Source organism: Mus caroli, chromosome 3 (assembly GCF_900094665.2).
Source record: "Mus caroli chromosome 3, CAROLI_EIJ_v1.1, whole genome shotgun sequence".
NCBI classification, from domain to species: domain Eukaryota; kingdom Metazoa; phylum Chordata; class Mammalia; order Rodentia; family Muridae; genus Mus; species Mus caroli.
The window spans coordinates 151,237,831-151,257,146 of record NC_034572.1 but is presented as its reverse complement, the minus strand read 5'-3'; the positions used below and the strand labels follow the sequence as shown (position 1 = coordinate 151,257,146).

Genomic DNA, 19,316 nt, shown 5'->3' with positions numbered 1-19,316 from the left:
ATCAAAACAATCATCCATCCTGACCAAGTAGGTTTCATCCCAGGGATGCAGGGATGGTTCAATTTACGGAAATCCATCAACGTAATCCAGTATATAAACAAACTCAAAGACAAAAACCACATGGTCATCTAGTTAGATGCGGAAAAAGCATTAAGATTTCTTTAACTTAACATTAGCCAAATGTCCACCTGTCTACTCTAAGACTAATTGAAATATTTTATTTATAAGAATCTTGCAATGGAGTATATAATCATTATTTCAAATAGACAAAATTCTGCAAATACATATTCATATGTATATTTTACATGTAAATAAAGATGGTCACCCTTTAGGTGACAAAAAAAATTTCAAAATACCATCAATACCAAGTTATACGTTCTAGGTATGTAGATAGATAAATCAATTGATACATAGAAACATAGATACATAGATGATACACTGATACATGAATAGATGATGATATGTAATTGATATGTATAAATAGGTGATATTTTGATATATGATAAGCAAGTAAAGATTATTATTAGATAGATTATCTATAGATGAGGCATAAAGGTGAATAAGTGATAATCATAGGTTCATCTTGGTCACATTCCTTATTACTTAATGTTTTTGGTTCCTTTCTTGCAAAAAACTTGGTCAATGATCTTATTTAGACATTCTCTAAGTTACAAGATGCCTAAATAAACAGGTCAAACACCTTTGTTTTCTTTAATTGATGTGCTTCCTTAAAACAGAGATTTTTTTTTTTACTGTTCCCTCACTGACTATCCCAAATTTTTACTCTTTATTTAGTCGAACAAGCCTTCTAGTCTTAAATACAGTAATTTATTCTCCTTTCCTTTTTACTTTTATATTTTCTTTATGAAATGCTAGTTTATTTATATTTATATTTAGTTATATTTTAAGTTCTTTCCTAAGGATGAGAGGAAAAGACAATAAAATAATAAAATAAATGCTTACATGGTATAAATTTATTTACTTAATTACTGAGCACTTACTGCATGTGTAAAGGTTTCCAAATTACCATTTTATATTTGCAATATCTCTTCTTAAAGAAAAATATATCAAATTGGGAAGGAAAGAGCTTTCAAATGAGACATTAACCAATGACTAATTTTCTTCTACTCTAGCAAGATCTGAGTTATATGACTTTATCTTGGGGGACATGAGGAAATTTACTCTGGTCAAGGAACCATAAAGATCACAGAAATAACCCCACCCAAATCTAACTTGATGACCCTATGAGCTTATTGTAGAACATGAATGAGATACATACAAGAGGGTATGTATCACTCCTCCATGGGTGATGAGTCACGATAGCTAGATTTCTGGAGCTCCCTGCACAAGTTGTAGGCAGATGCACCTAAGAGTCTCCTCTACTAATAATTGTTTATTGTTTACCTAATCTTGGTGATGGGACCTGATAGGTTTTGAAAGTTTCTTAGTTGTTCAACCTTTCTTCTCTCCTAAAGTCTTATGAGCCTCCCTAATATTTAAAAACTAGACTTGATTATTTAGAAGACATTTCGGTATTTTAGAGACAGTTTTACTATGTGGTTTGGATGCTTTGAACCAGTGCTTCTCCTGACTCAGCCTCCTGACTTCTTGAATCACTGCTATTGTTTGAGTTACTTTGTTATTGTTGTGAAGACATCATGACCTAGGCAACTTATAGAATAAAGACTTTATTGGGGTTTACAGTTCCAGAAGGTTAGAGTTCATGACCATCATGGTAGGGAGCATGGCAGCAGTCAGGCAGATATATCACTGGAGCAGTAGCTGAGAGCTTACATCCTTATCCAAAAGTAAGAGAAAGCTCCCCTTCAAAGACATACCCACCCCAATAAGGCCATACCCCTTAATCTCTCCTAAACAGCTTTGCTGAGTACCAAGCATTCAAATATATGAGCTTATTGCTCCATTCCCATTCATACCACCACAGCCGTAGTCTACCCCTCTTGTCAGTAAAACTTTGCAAGTAACATAGATTGACTTTTAAAGCCCAAAGAGAAATAGTATATTTTAGGAGGCATTTAAAAGCCCATTAGTGAATTATAGAATTACAAAATTGATTATTTTTTCCTTGAGTTTGGTTCTGGCAGCATGAATCTTCATTTACTCATCCATAAAATGTAAAATATATCATTATGTCACCATGACCTTTGCTCTGAATTTCTCATGTTCTAGAATGGTTTTTGAGCCTAGGGGAAAAACTCAAGCTAATGGAAATTTTTATTTTATAAAAGGTTAATTTTTTTTAAATTAAACCTAGTTTTTAAAGTATTTTCTTAAAATTGAACTTAAAAATATTGTGTTTATAAATCTGTCAAGGTTAAATAATTACTTGAAGGCTTATTTATAGATTTGTTCCATTTTAAAGTATTTCTTTCATATTCATAGATTTAATATACTTACTTTTATTGATTTATTGTGCATTCTAAGTCCTAGTGTAATAAACAAACCTCCCAAGGACTGAAATAACTCCCATATCTAATCAGTTATATATCTGTAGGTATAGAAAGCCCAAGTTCTCTTAAACATTATGAACCATTACTAATCCTCAGAATATAATTCTCCTATATATCCCAATTAAAATCATAACAGAGTAATTTAGTTCTCACTTCATTGGAATTATGTGTCCTCATGTTCGAATAGGTCAAACTTTTTGAATGTTATTAACACATTTAATGGCATTTTTATATTTCCTTACACTAATACCACAAGTTATTAATAGAGTCTATTTTTTTCATGATTTTATTTGTTAATTTGCAAATTTTCCAGAATCTGGATGTCATTTTTTATAGTCCTTATACAACTTTACTACTGGGTAAAGTTAGACCCAGTTCTAACACCTTGCTGTCACACAAAAGTTTATTTTACAAGACCATGACTCACTAACAATGGCCCCAAGTTCAGATCCACATTATCTTTGTTCCATAATCATTGGCTAATGCTTGTCATCAATAGAAAAAGCAAAAATGGATAACAGCAGGTTCTTCGGGTTTCCACTGGCTTATGTTTCATAAGCTGGAGTGGAATACTTGCCTAGAAGACGTCATGAGGACAAGTACAATCCACCAGGTGGAGGAGGATAGCATAAACAAATGTATTAAATGATTTCTTTTGGAAAAGGGTCTCATATAGTTCAGGCTGACCTTCAACTCACTATACTGTTGAGGATGACTTTGAACTTCTGATCCTCCTCCCTCCAATATACAGGTGTTAGACCTAAAAGGAATAGCCACAACACTTGGTTTATATAGTACTAAGGTGCAGATCCAAAGTTTTGTGCAGCACTTTATGCCAGCACTCTCCTTACAGAGCTACTTAACATCTCAGACATCAGATACATCAGTCAATAGGTGCTGCACACTCTATCCTGTCACCTCTCAAGAATGATCACATTCTCACGAAATTCTTGGGCGATTCTGCCATTCAGGACTCAGGTTAAGATCTTCTTTGTCTGCTATTTTGTTGCATGGCCTAATATTAAATTATTATTATTATTATTATTATTATTATTATTATTATTATTATTATTTTGCTTTTCCCAAGGTATATGATCAAGCTAATGACTCTATCTTGAAGTTACAATGAGGTTCCTGAAATGAAATCATCCCTGTACTCTGAGCAACATGAACACTATTGCATTGTCCTGTTTTTTGCTCCTGTCTTCATCCTTAGTGGTTCCATTTTGCTTCTATATCTGTGTGGTGTCTTCGGGTCCAGCTGTGCCCTGTCTGTGGCACTTTGCATGCCTCTGGCTTTTGTCTTCTGAAATACACTGCAACAGTTTCTAGTGTTCAGAGCAACTCCTGTTGTTCAAGAAACCCCATTTACCCTCACACAGACTTTTCATATTTGTATTTGAGAGTCTAGATCATGCTGTTTCCTACTATTAAACTAATTGTTAATAATAAGCAACCTGCAAGTCACTATATTATACAGATTTTGCCAGCATTTCATTTGTCCTATAATTTGTTTGTTCAGTAATTTTTCATAAAGATGCAAGTTAGAATAATCTAACTGCCCAGATTATGGAAGGATTTGAAATTCAGGCAGAGAAGTTTCAATTTAATGCTGTAGGAAATAGGAAATAATTGAGCTTTCTGAAGCAGGAAATAGAAAATGGGCATGGGACCATTATCACAGTAGGATGGAAGGTATAGCATTTCATATCAGATCCTCATGAACTGGAATCCTGTCACCAAGAACAGTGCGTTATCTTTCCACCCATTGCAGAGGATCTCACTACCTCCTCTCTGGGAATCTTGTCCATGCATTGATTTGACAAATGACAGCTTCCCTCTTTGTCAGAGATGTTATCAGACAAAACAGGTCAGTTCTCAAACATGTTACATTCAATCTGATAGCAAAATTAGAAGCATTGAACGAAAAGGTTCAAATACAACATGAACAATTTTGAGGGGAAAATGTCTCCAAAGGAAAGAAACAACCAACCATGTGAATTCTAGTAAGAGACTTTTAAAAGGAATTGTTAACAATAGGAAAAATATATATTTTATGCCTGTTGAGGACTGCCTCCCACCGTGTACCTGGACCAAAGACATTCACAGTGTCTCTTAGAGTCTCCTTGGAACATAACCAAGCATAACAGCTTCCCAAGTAGAATATATCATCCTCCCATTGCCTGCTTCTTTCCCTTGCTTATTTTGATTTTTACTCTTATATTTGTGTTTTACTCTTATATTTGAGAGTCTCACCAAAATGAACTATTTATTCATCAAAATTGGTCTCAGTCAATATTTTCTTCTGGGGAAACTAACTTGAAAAGAACCATTTGAACCCACTTGGGGTGAAGTCTAAATAAAACACCTTCTTGTCCCTCCTGACACTTAGACCAAGATATTTCCTGTCCATTTTAGGTTATAGCTCTAGTCTGTTTGTTTCCCTACCACCCTGTGTCTCTATGGTTTTAACTACCAAAATCCAAGTAGTCTAGCGATGACTAAAACAATTTCTTCAAATATCTTGGTCTAAGAGCATTCAAACCATGACTGACTTGTCAATCAAAAGGCCTCCATGCCTCATGGCATGTGGTCAGTGCCCCTCCTCTGGGATTATATAGTACAAAGGTTGTATTCTGTCAAACTGTATTTCAAATTTAAATGTCTTTATCTCTATCCCTCATCAGAGCCTTCTGTGGAGTGTGCTAGTATTGTACCATAAACTAGGCCCAGAAGACCCTAGTCTCATATTGTGAATTCTGTTTTCCATCTCTATATACAGATCCTTTACCACATTGGTTTGCTCTGCCCAGATTTTGCAAGTTCAATGTTAAAATACTTTATTTCACACTCTTTGGGGAATTACCCACTCTGGATCTTACAACTGTGTTGTATCAGTTATAATGAGTTTTATGAAAATACTTTTGACCTTTAAAATGTAGTTGTTGTTTTTTTCTTTTTCTTTTTTTCTTTTTTTTTTAAGTTTTCATTTTTCAATTTTTTTATTAGATATTTTCTTCATTTACAATCCAAATGCTATCCCAAAAGTCCCTTATACCCTCACACCACCCTGCTGTCCAACCCACCTACTCCCACTTCCTGGCCCTGGTATTCCCCTGTATTGGGGCATATAACTTTTGCAAGATCAAGGGCCTCTCCTCCCAATGATGGCCAATTAGGCCATCTTCTGCTACATATGCAGCTAGAGACATGAGCTCAGGCGGTACTGGTTAGTTCATATTGCTGTTTCACCTATAGGGTTGCATACCCCTTCAGTTCCTTGGTTACTTTCTCTAGCTCCTCCATTGGGGTCCGTGTGTTCCATCCAATAGATGACTGTGAGCATCCACTTCTGTATTTGCCAGGCACTGGCATAGCCTCACAGGAGTCAGCTATATTGAGTCTGTACAAGGCAAAATTTGCCTAAAATGATGAGCAGACAATGGATCTTTCAAGTTTCTTTTGCACCTGTAATTCACCCTTAAAATGCCCTTTGCCATAACACTTGCTGGGTAAAATGCTCATTGAATTTCTTTGCTGTGCAGTGTTCGTACTCCATCAGCTCCTAGGATATTATTGGCATTAAATAATCAATGATGATTAGTAAACATGTCACAGAAACCCCAAGAAAGCATTGAGCGTGACACTAACTTAAAGCTTTCAGACAAATCAATACTTGTTTGAGAGCATGATTGAGATTTCAAGTTCTCAGGACTTTTCATTTAAACATCATTTGCGTCTTCAATCTTTGGCTTGCAATTGTCAGGAAGACCATCTCTACCTTATGTATTTCAAAGGATGATTTTAATGATAGTTTCAATATATGCAATGAAGAATCATATTTAAGTATATAGCATTGATAAATGGAATGTTATAGGGCTTGGCATCTAGGTCTGTCCTATTTCACTAGACTCACACTAAATCCCGCAGTGACACATGTTAAATACTGTAGTCAGAACCGACACTCTAATTAAAAGTGTAACCAAACAAGGCTTTTCCCCTGGGAAGTCATGTGCTAAGTAGGAACTTGTGCCCAGAGGATTTTTAACATGTGCTTTCATGTTAAAAATGAAAGAGACACAGAGAGACAGTTCAAACTATGGGCAAGTGTTGACTGGAAGGGACCTCCAGAGGACTGTATCCAAACACTGCAGGGTGTATGCTTCTTCACCAGCATGCTCTACATACAGCCACCATATCCAGGGAAATGGTTTGATATATAGAATATTAACTAGGAAGTCGAAAGCTAGCACTGCCACAAAAGGAATTTTAGCTCAAAGCAAGGAACCTTTTGAAATGTTTTCAAACAATATATCCTTGTAAATGCATTAACGCATAGCTTTTGAAAAGCAGTCTATATTCAAACAGCAGTAGCAACCTTCCCTATCGCCAGTAGAAAATGGCCCATAAACACACAAAACTGCTCTGAGTCTCTGCTCTCCTTTTAGAGGGCAAACATATTGAGAAGCTTTCTCAGGCCTAATATCTCTTAAGAAGTTCTCATGAAAACAGAAATTCTTCAACCTTAAATAAATATTTAACCAATATATGAAGTGTTTACAGTCTACAATGCATGGTCTTAAGTAGAACTCTGAGGTTATATCATGGAGAACAGTCTAGAGAAAGCAGCTGTTTGAGGTCTCAAAGTGTAAATCTGATAATAGGAGGCATGGAAAGTTTGAAGCTTAAAGGACCCATGTAACATGAAGCTGAGAACCAAAAGAGACCAAAGAGAGAAAGCCAATGACCTGAACTTTGAGGTGAATTATAAAAACTGGACTGCAGATATCTGAAGAGCAAGAGAGCTTAAGCAAAATGAAGAATTGGATGAGAGAATAAAGGCCATGTCTCCATTTCTGTGTAAAGAAAACCTGCAGCTGAATCAGTATTTGTATGTCATGACAGGGAATCTGAATCTTTTTCCTCTGACAAAATAACAAGTCTATAAAGATGTTAAACCACAACAACTCTAATTTCTTTCTCATCTTTTGTTGCTATTGTTGTTTATGTTTAGTTCTAACAGATACATTGTATTTCACTTTAACAATGCATGTGTAATCAGCAAATTACTTGAACATAAACACATCATTTGCTAAGCATTATTCCATCTAAGACTGAGCATTTAAAACAAATAAATAATTGCATCAATTAAATGAACATAATCTTCATCATTTTAATTGCTATTTATACTCTGTCACTATGTTTTGAATTTTCCAAAACATCCTTTAGAGTTGTCCCTGGAGACAAGACCTTAGTACATAACTTCTTCCATATATAGTTGGCATAATTAAGCACATCTTGAACATTTCCTCCATCTCTTTATCCCACATCTTAAATATTTATTTGGAATACACACTAAGTGAAAGTAGCAATAGAAGCATTTTGAACTCCATTAAATTCTTTAGCTCTATCTAACTATACTTGGAGTAGAATGTGCCAAGTATAGTTAGTGGTGTGTGTGTGTGTGTGTGTGTGTGTGTGTGTGTGTGTGTGTGTGTGTGTGTAAAACTCTGGATAATCTAATAATTTCCTAGAGATTTTCTTATATAAGCTATGGATGGAAAGATTTTATATAGAATATTCAAATAAATACTTTTAAAGTACTTTTTAATATTTCCCACATCAGCCATGGATAGAATACATGCAGAAGTCAAAATAACTTTATTCACCCATAGAAACTACTCTCCAATAATTTAATTATTACAATACATAGGAACATGTTAGGCTTCATTTTGTTTGGTTGGTTTTTTGTTTATGAATGATACATTGAAGACATCAGCCATGGTCACTTCTGCATGGGAACTGACCACTTCAAAGCAGACCATTTTGTTTTAAGATCAACAGAAATTACTGATTCTGTTTTTATAGTAGTGAGAACAAAAAAAGTCATCCAAATGGAATTATTGGAAGTTACTCTGATCTGTAAGAAATAAACTATATGATAGTTCCCAAGAAATTATGTTTTTCTAATTTTTCAAATAAAGGAAGGAGCACTTTGTGTTTGCCATTCTGTTAGCACAACATTAAAGCAGCAAGGGGAGTATTATGGTATGCACAGTCTTCTCACAGGAATACTGTGTCACTTGGAAAGTGAAGGTTCTGTCACACATTGAATTTTCACAGCCATTGCTCAAATGTTTGAGTGTTGTTTTGGGACTGAAACTGATAGGAAGTGTAGCAGCTGACAGCTAGGAACATCTCTGAACATTCTGTTCTTGCTTACTGTGTTCATTTAGATGCATTTATTAATTTATAAGTACATTTAATTAAAATTGTTTAAATTTTCTTTTTTTTTTTTTAAGGAGCCCGCTACATGAAAAGAATGCAAGTCAAAGTGCCCACAGCCTAGAAGTCTTCAGAGACAGGAGTGACTAGCAAGTAGATATTGTAATACTTCCTATGCCTAAGTGTACAGGGTTCAGTCATGTTCTGGGGATTTGACTCTATGGTGACCAAATATTCTTACAGCTTTAAAGTGATGCTTAGTAATGTTTGCGCAAAGCTCTACTACACCACATAAAATAATTAGGAAAAATAAAAGCCATCATGGGTTTCTGGAAACTCATTTTCTGTCAGTAACAATGAAATTATTTTTTAACATAAATTTGAGATTAAGTACTGTGTCTTCCCCCAGGCCTAACTTTTATATTCCCAATTCCACACTCACTCAGTCATAAAGAGTAAATGAATCCCCCAATTTCTGGTGACATATTCAACCATGGCACAAATGTATTAATCCCTATCATAAACCATTTGAGAAAATTATTTTGTAGTCATGCTTTCACTTTTGAAGGTTGCATTTCAAAGCATCGAGGTATTGTGAAATAAAACCCAGGCAGAGTGCAGTAAGAGTGCACTTGCCAGCACAGCCTGATATTTTGCAAGAGAGATTCAATGACAAAACCATGCAGTGTGGGGATGAATAGATTAATGGGGAGCTGCCACAGAGAGAAAAAGTTACATAAGATTGAATGGATAGCAAGAGAATTTTCTGAAAACCTGTTGACATCATGTTAAAACAGCCAAAGTTGGTTCTTCTCAAATTTATCTTGAAGAGTATAATGCAATCAAATGTTCAGGCCAAAGGATTATAAGAAGTACATACATTAAATATTTTATGACAAGTAGATTTGCAATTATAAACTATATGTCTTAATATTTCACACATATATTACACATAAATACATTATCATTTCAAGGTAAAAATTAGTACCATAAGTTCTTCAGTCTTCAAAATAAGTGCAGTAAGTTATTAAGTAATTTTTAATATTAATATCAATATAACACATTTACCAACAAAAGTATTTAAGAATTATGGTGTTCATAATTGAAATTTTTAGATTGGGCATAATTGTTTGTTATAATCCTGTAGTACAAGACAGTTCTGTGGTAGAAACTATAATAAATATGTAACATGTATTTCAGTTGCTTAGCAATACAGATTCCTAAAGAATTATACAACCCAAGAGAAGTATCTTCCCTTTCAATATCTTGTGAAAATTTTATGAATGAAAACTTACAGATGATAAATAATTCATACATAAAATTTACCAAATGTTTACAGAGTTTAGTTGACACAATTTGAGAAGAAACATACTTAGCAATAACTAAGTAGAGATAAAAATTTATAATGTAAACTATTTGTCTTTAAGGCATTTGCTTACACATGTAGAGATTTTTATAATGGGTTGATATAAAGTAATATCTCTTACAGTTTGAAGAGATGTGGAGGAATACCTTTAAAATGCAGTCTCTTTATACAGTTTACCTAAGCAACCTTCATATTTAAGGGGGGAGTGGTGAAAGTGTGCTTGTAAATACTTGTGTGTGCATATCAAGAAATAATTAAAGAAGACCATGATTTTTAGAGGGCATGAAGGAAACTAAATCAGAATTGCTCTTTAAATAAAGGGATAATAGTAGGTGGCAGATGTGAACAAACTGTTGGGGATATGGGGTTTGCAACCAGGAAGTTGACACTTGAAACTAGGTGTAAATGGTAGGAGCCCAAACTAAAGAGGCGGTGACAGAGAAGGGAAGACACAGCTGCATGTGTTCATATGTGTGCCTGATATGCTGTATCAGAGAAAACAGTATTTCCTTATAGTCATCCATAGCCTCTGGCTCTTAATAATCTTCTCAGGATCAGTTCAAACAATTCCCAGCATGGAGAGTGAAAGTGAGTGTGAAGTCCCACCCTTTAGCTGAAGGCCTTGGCAATTGACAGCTGCTAAGAGAGGGAAAGTCAGTTGTCTTTAAGGTTGTGACCTCTGGTACGTTGACCATGCTCAGCCTACTTCAGTCAGTGCAAGGCCACATATCAAGGAAGCATGGACAGCACAAACTTGACTTTTTAAAACAAACAAAGAAAAAACATAAAAAAAAAAAAAACAGAGAGAGAAGAGAGAAAGTTTGGTAGGAATGGAAAGAATGGTAACTCTAGAAGAGTTTGGGGAAGAAGGTTAAGATATGAATAGACTATGAAATTCTCAAAGAATTAATATTAGTGGGGATGGTACATGCACATTCCACAATAACTTTGGATGGATAAGCTGTGACCTGAAACATTTAAAATAGGGAAGGGGGCAGCTTACTTCCAATGGAGGCTGTTACTGTGGCAACTGTGTTTAACAAGATGAAGTCTCCTTCCTCTAAACTCTGTAAGCTGAGAATAACAGCCTGGAATCAGGCCTATGGGCTGAATTACCTAGATAGAGATTGTGTTTGAAGACACAAGAACTTAACCAGACAAAATTTGTGTTACAAAGTGAAAGATGACCATTACCCAGGTCAGTTTTGAGGCACAAGATTCAGTTTTGTTTTGAAAGATACAGATTCTGTTTGAAGGAATTGAACCATAAAATAAGAGTAAACTGAAACCAAGGAAGTAGCATAGAAGTCATTGGTGTTCAAAGCTTCTAAAAGGTCTTGGGTAGGGTGACTGGTAGAAAAAGTTCATGCCTTGCAATTTAGTCAATAACTGAGATGGGTAACTAAGCCAATCAGCAGAGAGAGAGAGAGAGAGAGAGAGAGAGAGAGAGAGAGAGAGAGAGAGAGAGAAGTCAATGAATCCAATATGGCACATTTGCGCTTTGGCTTCTTTCTGTAGAGACCAATGGGAGATTTTTCAGATTCACCATGGGAGAGTTCAGTTTTAAGTTCACATCTTATTTGTTGAGTAGCATATTTTAAATATTCTAAAACTTTCCGTAATTTGAACAGCTAATTCAATTCAATATATATTAGTTAAGGAAATCTTATTGTCTGCTAAATACATATATGAGTATTTTATATGTCTATTGATGGGTAAATATGTTGATTTTATAACTTAGCTATAATGGCAGTGATATGTGAATGTCTTATGTTATGTTGATGTAGAATCCTTGAATGTATACAAGGATAGTATAAAAAGATGCATGTATACACAGTGGTGGTCAAGCTGAGTCATATGGAAGTTCTATTTTTGAAATTTTTAGAAACCTACATTCTGATTTCTAGAGTGGACAAACTAGTGTACATTTCCATCAATATTGTATGAGAGTTGCCATTCCCCTCCTTTCTCACCAGCATTGGTGTAAACTTCTCTTAGCCATTTTAGCTGTTATGAGATGGAATTGTAATGAACTTCAATGTGTTTTTTTAATCTGTATTTTTCTGGATAAAGTTATTTAATATCTTTTATGTGTTACTGGCCATTTGAACTTCATCCTCTGAGAGCTGTCTATCTGTCCATTTCATTGTCCCATTTATGTCTGGATTGTGTAGGTTTGGAGTATTTGGTTGTTTTTGCTACATATGCTAGATGTTAATCGTCTGTCAGATGGTCAGCAATGACTTTCTCCCACTTTCTAAGCTTCTCTTCATTTGATTGTTCCCTTTGAAATGAAGAAGCTTTTTAATTCCATGTGCTCTCATTGGTCATTTATTGTCACCATTTCCCTACTATAGAATCTTTTGCAGGAAATCCTTGACTATGTCTAGATCTTGGGTGATTTTCCTATGTTTTCCTCTAACAGTTTCAGAGTTTCAGGTGACACCTTAGATTAACTTTTGTATATTTTAAATTAACTTTTATACAGGGTGAGAGATGGAGAGAGAATTCCACTCGTCTATGTTTAGACGTCTCTCTTCCCCCACACCATCATTAATGTCTCTTTTGGGAGAGTGGATTTATTCCTTGGTCTCTAAATCTGTTTTATGACATTGCCACCCTGCTCTTTGCTCCCTTGGCTCTGTAGTCAAATAAGATACCAGGATGCCTGGAACAGGGCTCTTTTTACTGAAGATGGCTTTGGCTACATGGTGTCTTTTAAGCTTACCTAGGAATTTTAGAATTTTTTTTTTCTGTGAAGAATATCCTTGGAATTTTGATGGGGATTGTGTGGAATCTGTAGAAAAAATTGGTAGTATAGCTACATAATTTACTATATTAATTCTACAAATCCAAAACCATGAGAGATCTTTCCATCTTCTGGTGTCTTCTTATGTTTTTTTCTTCTGTGCTTTAAAACCGTAAAGGTCTTTCATGCTCTTGGTTAGGTTTATTTCTAGGTGTTTTTGAAGCTATGTGAATAATATTGTTATTTCTATTCATTTCTCAGTGTGTTCCTTATTGTTATATAGAAAAACTTCTAATTTTTATGTTAATTTGTTTCTGATAACTTTGTGAGGTGTTTGTCAGTACTAACTTTTACTGGTTTTACCACTTCATGCCCAGTATCATATTATGTGCATCAAGTGTAATTTTATCCTTTAAATTTCCTATTTATACACTTCCATTTCTTTTTCCTTAGCTCACTTTTATAGTGAAGACTTAAAGCATTGTTTTGAAGAAGGGTGGAGAAAATAAACACTATTATTTCATTCCTGATTTTAATGATAACACCTTGAGGTTTTCCTTATTTAAATAGTGAAATATTAGCTATTTGTCAAACATAAATTTTATGTTAAGGTACATTCCTTCTGTTCCTAATTTCTTTCTGTTATTTATCATAAATGAGGGTTGAATTTTACTATAGACTTCCCTGCATCTATTGAAATGATCATGTGATTTCTGTGCATAAGTCTAATAATATAGACTTTGATATATTGATTTATGTTTTGAATTACTCTTTAATTCATAGAATAAGGCCTTCTCTGTTATAGTGAATGGGTTCTATTTTGATTTTGTTTGTTTCACAAATACATAGTGGAATTGGATTTGCATGCGTCTTTAAGAATTTTTACATCAGTGTTCATTAGAGACCTTGGTTTATTATTTTTTGTTGTGTTCTTATCTGCTTTGATATCAAGCTAATACTAACTTCAAAACCGAGTCTGATAACATGCCTTCCCTTTTTGGCCATGGAATAGTTTGAGAAACATTTTGCTATTTCTTATTTAAAGGTCAGTAGAATTCAACAGCATCAACATTTTACTTTTGTCTTCTCAATCTTAAGTTACTTATACTCTCTTGGACTACTTTTAGGTAAGATTTATCTAGAAAATTATCTATGTTTTTCAAAATTTTTGTTTATTGGTATTTAGGCTTTCAAAGTATAGCTAAACATCATTGGAATTTCCTTTATGCCTGTTGTGACATTTCCCTTTTCTCTCTCATTTTATTAATTTGAGTGTCCTTCACAGTGGCTAGTTTGACCAACAGTTTGCCAATCTCTTTTGTCTTTTAGAAGAACTGAGTCTTGACTTCATTGAATCTATTCACTTCCATTTATTGGTGCCTTCCTGGTGTTTTGTAGTGCTTTTTACCTATTGAATGGTGATCAGCTTGTTTTTACTTTCCTAAGGTCTTATAGTGCCTCAGTAAATTATTTGATATTTCTCTGATGTTTTAATGCAAGCATTTGTAGATTTAAACTTCTCCTTAGAGCTACTTTTCATTGTGCTGGACAGAGTCCAGTATGTTTTAGTATCATTTTCATACAATTGTAGGAAGTTTTAAACTGCTGGTTTCTTTCATGTCACATCCATCACTCACGTGGTCAAGTTGTTCCATCTCTTGGAGTTTGTGTTGTTTACATTTTCTTACTGTTGATTTTTAGTTTTACTCCACAGAGGTCGGATAGAATAAAAGAAACATTTCAATTGTCATGCATAGGTAAGGACTGTGCTGTGTCCTAAGATGTGGTTTATATTTTAGAGAAAGATCATTGAGCTGCTGAGGAGAATGTGTATTCTGCAGTGTTAGTGGAATGCCTGTTAAATCCATTTGACTATAATCACAGTAAACCCGGGTGTTTCATTGCTGACATTTTGTCCACATGTTTATTTGTAAAAGTGGGTTGTTGAAGTCATCCACTATTATTATATAATGGTCAACTTATGATTTTATACACATCAATGTTTGTTTTATGAAATTGGTTGTGCTTGGTACCATGTTGTTTTTATTACTATGACTCTGTAATATAAAGACCTTGATGGTCAACTCTCCAGCACTGTTCTTTTTGCTCAGGATTGTTTTGTCCATGTCGAGTCTTTCATTATTCTGTATAGCTATTTAGAATAGTTTTTTTCCTATTCTGTAAGAATGAGGTGAGGATTATTGAATCTATAAGTAACTTTTAGTTAAATGATGGTTTTCACAATTGAGTGTACTAATATCAAATGCTTACGTACTTAGAAATTTACTATTACCATAATGGATGGTGAGACCAATCAATATAAAGTAATACTCTTTATCTTTTTAAATTTAGGTTTGAGAAATATTTGTCAGATCGTAACATTTCTACCCCTGTTTGCTTCCTAGTTTTATCTCATTCGTTCATCCGAAGGCTTTGCCAACAAAGTGCATTCTTGCAGACAACTTTATTATTATTATTACTTTTATAGTTGTAGAGTCCAGCCATTGCCCCACTTCAGGTCCCTCCTCCCACAGTTCCTCATCCCATTCCCCCTCCCTCCAGCCCCCCATAGTATCCAAGAGGATGTTCCCCACCCCTGCCTGGCCCCCACCCCCACTACCTGGGGCCTCAAGTCTCTTGAAGGTTAGGCAATCTTCTCCCGCTGAGGCCAGATCAGGCAGTCCTCTGCTATATATGTATCAGAGGGCCTCGGAGCAGCTCCTGTATGCTGACTGGTTGGTGGCTCAGTGACCCAGAGATCTTAGGAGGTCTGGGTTAGTTGAGACTGCTGATCTTCCTATGGGATCTCCCTTCTCCTCAGCTTCTTCCAGTGCAGAGCCTCCCAGACCGGAGAAGGTAGTGGCAGATGCACAGAGTAAGACTCTAGTGTGGCTTTAAAGTCTGAGATTCTCCAGGCACTCTAGCTCTCTAACTGTACTGAAGTGCTGATGTTAACTTCTATAATTCCTAAAAACTTTTTCTTTCTGAGGGTAAAAGGCTGCTGGATTAGGCCTGTAACCTAACAACTGAGGATTAAGTAATGTGGCTTTTGTTCTATCTCAGCAGGAACTGCATGGCTATTCTGAAATCACAGGAAGAAAAAGAGACACTTTAAAAAGTGATTATAGTGTTTATTACTAAGTTGTAAGAAGTTTCCTATGAAAGCTAAGAAAAAAGGGAAAACCAGGAAGATCCTAAGCAGGGGCAAGAGAAAAATTCTTCTCATGTCTTTGTCCTCAGTACTTATACATCTGTCAGAATACATAATCACATGCTAAAAAGTTCATCACAAGTTCACACCCAAAATCAAATCATAAATTGAAATAGAAGTTTACAACAGAAAATGTTTACGTGCATATCCATTATGAGTAATTATCTGGCTAAATATCCATCACCTGTCACAGCTCCACAGGTTCATTGAAAGTCAAAAAATATAACTAAGTTATTAGTGAAATTTTGTATAGATAAAACCAGTCAATATTTTATCTCCTGTCCTAGCACCTATAATAAATCTTTAGTTCCCTTTTTATGACCTTTGGTTAATTGTTTTACAACCTCTTGGAATGTGCTCTGAGTAGGAGAAAGTCTGGTTACCATCTAAGAGCAATTAACTGGTGACACTTGGGAGACTGCCAGTGTTCTCATTGAAGTTTTGACTATCAGAAAAGGAACTAATAGCAGTCCCACTTTAAAAGTGCTTAATAATTACAGATATAATTTTAGGGATTATTACAGGATCATCATTAATACTTAAGAAGCCATCTGTTTGTCTATATAGCATTACTATAAGACAGTACATCTTTGTAGATCTGCAGAAATTTGCTCAAAATGGTTGGGTAATAGCTAGTGATTGTCATATATGTTTAATAATATAACAGGAAAAGCATTTTAATAGCAGAAATCTTTTCTAAAATAAAATTTTTAGGTCTTGTCTATAAGAGCAAATTTGTCGTAGATTAATCCAAAGCAGACATTCTTATTAAGATCACGTGCTAGTTATTAGCTTGTCCTGTTACAGCTCCAGACATTCTACCCTTTCCCTAATTCAACCACAGAGGTCCCTGACTTCAGTCTAATGGTTGGGTTTAAGTATTTGTACCTGTCTCAGTCAGCTGCTCAGTGTTCCTCTTTCCCCACATCCTTCCTAACAGATGTGATCACCTGAATATTTGATCTTAGCCCTTCTGATTGGTGTAAGGTAGAATCTCAGGGTCATTTTGGTTTGCATTTCCCAGATGACTAAGGACTTTGAACACCTCTTTAAGTGCTTCTCAGCCATTTGAAATCCCTCTGTTGTGAATTCTCTGTTTAACTCTGTGCCCCATTTTTAATTGAGTTGTTTTTTCCCAGTCTGTAGGTTGCTAGTTTGTCCTATTAACTGTCTTTTTCCTTTTTTTTTTTTTTTTTGCCTCCTGAATATGTTGAACTTTACTTTCTATGTGTAAGATTCCTTTATAACCTTTATATCTCTGGCTTAGTGGTCATGAATTCCTTCATCTTGTACTCATCACTGGAAGTTTGTCTTTTTCCATTTATGAAGGTTAACTTTGCTGAGTATAAAAATCCAGGTTGATAATAATGCTTTTGAAAACTTGAAATACATCTTTGCGAGAGCTCCTGGCTTTTAGAGTTTCTATGGAGTAATCTAATGTTTTTATGATGCTTTCATGTATGACTTGGTGCTTCTTTAAGCTTTAAATATGCTTTATTTCTATAGACTTGGAGTTTACACTATAATTTAATATGGAATAGCTTCATTGAGAGAGCAGTCTCTTGTCCTATATTTTGAGTAATTTTCTATTATTTTATTAAATAATTTAATGTTTTCAGGTTGACCTTCTATGCTCATGATTCATAAATTTGGTCTTTTAATGGTATCCTACAGATCTTACACATGTTCTATTCATTTTCTTGTCTATCATCAATGGTGTTTTAATATTCAACATCATCCACCTAGTTTCTAAACCCTGAAGTTCTGCCTTTTACTTCATCTAGTCTGTTGGTGAAACTTTCTATTTCACTTGGGCTTTTCATTTCCAAAATGTTATGTATATTTTTTCAATATTTTTCTTTGTTGAATTGCCCTTTCGTATTCTAGATTTTCTTCCCTATCACATTCAGACGTGTGTATTTTGTTTCAGTTTTTTCTCTTCAATTTCTTTGAACATTCACTTACTCATTCTTTTAATTGTTTGTATGAAACATCACTAATTCCTTTGAATTGGAATCCTCTGCTATGAAGTCAGTCATTTTCAGGAAGTTCTGTTTCTTCTGTCTGTGTTGGAATCCACACAGGTGAAGTTTGGGATACACACAGGCTTGAGATTGGATATTTTAATTGAATTACCTGAATTATTTTAGTGGAAATATTTGCAGTTTTCACGTGGGACTATGTTGAAATGACCTTTCTCTCTTCTGGATTTCAGGCATAGCTCAATTGCTAAACACTCAGACCTGTATTCTCAGGATATCACTCTGGACCTTGAGCACTGTCCCAGATAATGTCATCCACAGAGGTCACTACAACCAGTAGACATGCCCAACATGAAAATTCAGTAATAATTAACTTAAACCAAACCCCTTCAACTACAGCAGGAAAAGAGCAAAGGTAGAAAACTGAAATAGTAATTATAAAAGCTACAAGTGGAAAAGAAATAAGCTAAGTGAGGTATTTGAGGAAAAAAGGGGGGGGGAATAGCAAATGATAATTGGAGAATAATAAAGATAAAGGGGAGATGTTGAGGGTCTTGCCTAAATTCAAGATTTTTTTTAAAAACAGCTAAAGAAATCCAATCAATCACCCTAAACCAACCCCAACCCTTAGAAGACTGCAGTAGACACTTAAAAGTCCAAGCAACCTGTGTATCCTGAGTACGCCTTTATACCTTTTAAGAGAGCCAGGTGTGAAAAGAATTTTACTAATTTGAAATTAAATATTAAATAAAGAGATCACAAAAGTAAACAAGAGAAACATGAATGAGAGGCAGTTTGTATAAAGCTCCTTGCCTGAACACAGAGCTCAGGCTTCCCTGAAATCCTTTGTGTGGGCATAGATCCTAGCCTGTCTTTGTGTGTTATTGGCAAAGTCATGGAAACTAGGCTTGTCTCTGTGAAATTCTTCATGTGGGTCCATGTCCTGGTTCTAGATTTGTTTGTTCTTCAGATAGCTGTGAGAGCCTTACTTGTTTCTTTGTGGTTCAATATAATCTATGACAAATAACAGGTTTGTATTCTACCATTCTGACCTAAAGAATTGCCAGTGTGTCTAGGGGTATTCTTCAGGACAATTCTAGAATAAAGTCCACAAATACTTGCTAGGGATTCCCAGAGAATGCTCTGGAGAGACCTTTACCTAAAGAGCGTTCTGAATGAGAGGTGACTTTTTGACACTGTTCTGGTTGAGTGTGAAGAAAAAAACAGAAGAAGAAGAAGAAGAAGAAGAAGAAGAAGAAGAAGAAGAAGAAGAAGAAGAAGAAGAAGAAGAAGAAGAAGAAGAAGAAGAGGA

At 35.0% G+C, this 19,316-nt stretch overlaps 1 protein-coding gene across 12 annotated transcripts in view; it reads left to right on the top strand.

Moving 5' to 3' along the window:
* Lrrc7 (leucine rich repeat containing 7) overlaps nucleotides 1-19,316 on the top strand; it is a 461,164-nt gene that overhangs the window by 129,231 nt on the left and 312,617 nt on the right. For 3 of the 12 annotated variants that reach the window (XM_021157468.2, XM_029475019.1, XM_021157471.2), the window contains exon 3: nucleotides 8,774-8,849. The exons of 8 other annotated variants lie outside the window; for them this stretch is intronic. In XM_021157468.2, the coding sequence (XP_021013127.2) occupies nucleotide 8,849 (1 nt within the window). In that variant the 5' untranslated portion in view covers nucleotides 8,774-8,848. Of the gene's footprint in view, nucleotides 1-8,773; nucleotides 8,859-19,316 lie in introns of all 12 variants that reach the window. One more of the 12 variants, XM_029475020.1, reaches the window with a different exon arrangement.